This window comes from Diadema antillarum, unplaced genomic scaffold (assembly GCF_040938485.1).
Source record: "Diadema antillarum isolate AM-2024a unplaced genomic scaffold, OU_Dant_1.0 scf00000043, whole genome shotgun sequence".
NCBI classification, from domain to species: Eukaryota; Metazoa; Echinodermata; class Echinoidea; order Diadematoida; family Diadematidae; genus Diadema; species Diadema antillarum.
This window is the reverse complement of record NW_027270932.1, coordinates 1,449,978-1,454,584: the sequence shown is the minus strand read 5'-3', so window position 1 is coordinate 1,454,584 and position 4,607 is coordinate 1,449,978. Positions and strand designations below refer to the sequence as shown.

At 42.3% G+C, this 4,607-nt stretch overlaps 1 protein-coding gene across 1 annotated transcript; it reads left to right on the top strand.

Annotated features, from left to right (window-relative positions):
- The first annotated feature begins 672 nt into the window (after nucleotides 1-672).
- On the top strand, nucleotides 673-3,616 carry LOC139713397 (uncharacterized). Its single transcript, XM_071625136.1, has 3 exons — nucleotides 673-971; nucleotides 1,059-1,577; nucleotides 2,135-3,616. Exons 1-3 carry the CDS (start codon nucleotides 673-675, stop codon nucleotides 3,075-3,077), a joined length of 1,761 nt encoding a protein of 586 aa, XP_071481237.1. The 3' UTR covers nucleotides 3,078-3,616.
- Nucleotides 3,617-4,607: the final 991 nt, after the last annotated feature.

The following is a 4,607-nucleotide window of genomic DNA, read 5'->3' as shown; positions in this document are numbered from 1 at the left end:
TTTAGCACCTTTTGGAAGCAAGCTCTTAGTATATATATGCTGTGGTACGTCAATATACAAGTATAACCCCCCCCCCCTTTACAATGGACATCGCTGAATACATGGAAATTACAATCATTGATATGTTTATCATTTATTTATTTCTCTATCACCTCGTATTGGCGTATGTACATGTATACATGCAATAAACCTGAGAAAGAAAATGTCAAGAGCTCAAAAATAACCTGGAATCCTGCAAGAGAGAGAGAGAGAGAGAGAGAGAAAGAGAGACAGACAGAGAGACTGGGAGAGAAGAGTGAGAGATTTGTGATTGTTTTGTTGTCTGCCCAGAGACGCTTGATGCAATCAAGGAGGTATTCTCATACCTCCTTCATACAATAGAACAAATTTGTGAGGGACGTTCACAAAAGGCTCGTGTGCCGAAGCGCTTATAACGTGCCCTTTTGAAAAAAAAACACACAGAAACCATTGTTTATTACGTCATTCACAGTCGCGGCGAGTGGGATTACCGTAAATGGGTTCATGAACAATGGCGTCACACGCGATTAAACACAACGAGATGATAATATATCCAAAACGCACACCACTTTGAAACAGTCTTCCTCTGACTTTCATACGATACACACGTTCTCACTCTGCTCCCGAAAACTCCGTACTTCCTTCTTCATCATCATGGAAAGAAGAAAGGTCGACATTAGCTGGCTGGATATTAGTCCGAAGCGCCGTAAGCCACGTGAGCCGCGTACGAAAAGAGACCGGCCTGGTCGTATAGCCCTTCACAAAGAATTCCCTGCGGTTATAGAAGCATCAGCATCTTTCATCGAGAGCAACGGGTTCAAGGCTCACCGTCGCAGACAGAATGAGATCGGTACCTGCGGCACCTCTGTACCGCAACTGCGAAATCATCTCCTCGCGACAATCCCAGGCTTGAAGGAAGCTCATCCCAAACTCTGTAAGTGTGCCTGTTCCTAGTGAGACTTCTGACTTGTATAGTGATAATATGCCATGTCATTGATTCAATACCATGTAGTACCTCATAAATGAAGATAAAATATCAGTAATTCAGTAAAAGGTAAAAATGTAATTGCTTTTTCATATTACATATATATTATATGTCAACTAAATGTTATTTTTCATGTTTGTCTCTCTTCAGGTCGTCGAACTATCGCCCGGATGATGCAGCCTCCGAACAAGGGCACCCGTTCAGCGGCATCGTACAAGGGGCTCATCCAAGCTCGCGTTCCAAGAAAAGACAACTCGGCCCGAAAACCTAATGACAACAGCCACTTCTGTTCAACGCGCGTGCGCTACACCCTAGAGATGGCAGCGAAACTTGGACAGAGAGCACTTCTGTATTCTGCGGACAATAAGAACAAAGTCAGAGTAGGCGACGAAACCTTGGCCGTCGACAGGCGCATAGAGATCAACCGCCTCTTCCCGACGACCGACTGTCCAGTGTACAACGATCACGACTTCCCAAACCCCGGGTACCTGATAACGCCAGCAGGATACTTGGAGCTGGAACCACACCAAGTACCGGTGACAACGAAGGACCATCTTGGGCGAGATCGATTCAAGTAAGTTAAATTTTACAGAATACTTTGTAATACATTTAAAATGTCACACAGCTAGCAAAAGTAACTGAATTTTTCAATTGTAATCAAGGATGGATGATGGAATTGAATTAACTATTGTTTGAAACGAAAACAAAATGCGCTCTTCATCGTATGATACGTTGTATCTTCGCCAATACATGTATTTCTGATTTGAACATGATCTCGTGACCTACATGATGCAAAATGCGTGCAACAGTGTCTAATCTATTTCATGTGGAACATGTAAAAAAGCCCTACAAACGCTATAATGAAATTGCTTGTGTGTATTTTTGCTATTGATCTTCTCGTTCAAACATTATTGTTATTATCGATAATGTGCATACACCCCTAAAGGCATTTTCTTCAGAATATGGGAGAAGGGTGCTCCTTCTTGGCGGGGTATAATGTATGCATATATTTATATTGATATTATTGATGAGATATATGCTACATGTACATGAACTTTTTTTAATGTCAATTCTACTTTTTTCAATAACTTTTCTTTCCTCTTTTCCTCTCATTATGTTTGCGCCTTACAGAATGCCTGAAAAGAGCAGAGCTACAGTCATCCTACGAAGCCCCCACTCTGCGAACAACGTTGCATCGCATATGAGCGACATGGCACGCCACCTGAGGGTCGCCGACCAAGTTGCCAGCGGGAAGCGGGCTCTTGTTCTCCTCGTGGACGGCGGCCCGGATTTCAACCCGAATCACGCAGTCAACCAGTTTTTCTACTCCCGCTTTTTTCACCACATGAACCTGGACGCCATGGTAGTGACTTCATACGCATCGGGTGACTCGGCTCTGAACCCAGTAGAGCACGTTTGGGCGCCATGTACTCGCGCTCTGACGGGAGTTTACTTGCCAGCAACGCTGCCGGGAGAGACATGTCCCCCACATCGCCAGAGGCTGTCAGCGGAAGAAAAACTCGCGAAAGAGAATGCGGTTTTCGATGCAGCAATGTCGCGAATCAAGGACAGCTACTGGAGGAATGTGCAGTTTGCTGGGAAGGACATCACTGTGGTGGTAGAGCCCAGTGGAGCACCACCGCAACCCTATGGCGAGGACTTTGCCACAGTGAAAGAAGTCATCAACGGCTCGGGGAGGCGGCTTCGACAAAGTGACCTATCTCACGAGTACTCTTTTATGGCGCAGCATATGGACAAGAGGATAGGCATGGTGATCTTCACCAAGTGTGATGAACGAAACTGTGAGCATTGCCGGAACAACCCCCCTCTACTCTCTTCGGATGACATGCTACTCCTGCGTAATTTCCCTACGCCGAAGCCATCAGAGGACTTCCCGGGACACTTCGCTACGTTTCTCGAGGTCATTGCCACCCCCAACTCCGCTGCTCCTTGTGAACATATGCCTCAGTTCCAGATGAAAGGACTTGGAAGATGCCAACGCGATGGATGCCGGTATGTGTTTACTAGCCAGAAGGACATGGGGGATCATCGACAGAAGGTGCACAGGGAGTAACATTAGACGTCAAACTGTTACTGGTACTGAATCATAAATGGCAATCGCGTGGCAGCGATCATTAAGGGCCATCGAAAAGTTAGATAAAAGATGACATAGTTGCAATGACTCGTCTAAATCTTATTTGTATTTCACAAGTCATTACTTATTTCGGTGTAATCGCAGTGCAATCGTCAGGTTGTCAGATCTTGAAGGGGCATCAAGCCTTTTGATTTACTACATGATGGAAATAAAATACTTGTAATATCAGCCTTCGTTTTCATTCATAGTTGAATAACTGCAAGTTTAGGAATTCCAGGTTTAATTATGATGTTGCTTTGAACTAAAAATACCAATGCCAATGATCATCTATGCACTGCGTTGATAACTCTTCGTCAACAATTTTGCATGTACTACGTATACAAAATGCATCCCTGCATAATTTGATCAATACATATGACTTAAATATGACTTATAATTCAGTGTAATGTATTAGTATCACTTTATGATGGCCAACTTTTTGCCATACCAGTGTAAGATATACCGGAATAAAGAAGATTAAAGACTTGAAAATGCTGAATGCTCTTATTTTTCTGATAGTGATACTTCTCTGTATCTATGTACGTATTATATATATAAGTATTATATTATATATATATATATATATATATATATATATATATACAATGTATATATATAATACATATATATATATAATGTACAGAGAGAGAGAGAGAGAGAGAGAGCGGGAAGGGGCCTCGACTGTGTACACAAGCAGTGTAGCTCCTTCATTATTATTCAGTGCGAGAATGCTCTTCTTCTCGCACGATATATACGTATACATAATTATAGCTGTGTGTGTGTGTATGTGTGTGTGCGTGTTTGGACGACATATAGATTATGTGTAGCGTAAAGTGACCGTGATGAGCATACCTGTTTTAGAGGGAGGATGAACTTTTATAGAAATGGGCAGTTTCTATCTTGCTTCATGAAACACCGATAAGCACAACGCAAGCTGTAATGGTTATTGGTCAACAATAACAGTTCGATGAGGGTCAGGTATGAATGCAATGAATAGGGTCCTACAGTGAACACGAGATTACGCGTATTGACGACAGTGAAAGTTGCTAGTATTCGAGTTTTTGTACATTTCCACACTCAAAAATGCAAGGACATTAAAACATCATTAGTGGCAAAATTACCGTTCGGGGACATTCACAACTCAAAAATGCTCACACACACACACACACACACACACACACATATTGGATATTTTATGCGAACTGATGGCCAAAAGCTACATAAAACACAGGTAAACACTAATTTTAGTTTTGCGTATACACTTCACATTTCGCCGTACGATTTAATGGGAGGTGTAGACCTGGGACGGAATAAAAGGCAGTTTCACAATTTGGATGTGACTTTTTTTTTTCTTTTCCGAAATGCTTATTAATGCGGACCTGCGAAATACAAAACATAAACAAAAACAGAAACAAAAACGATAGGCTATAGCGTAATACCTATGGAAGGCTATAGCGTAAAACATATGGA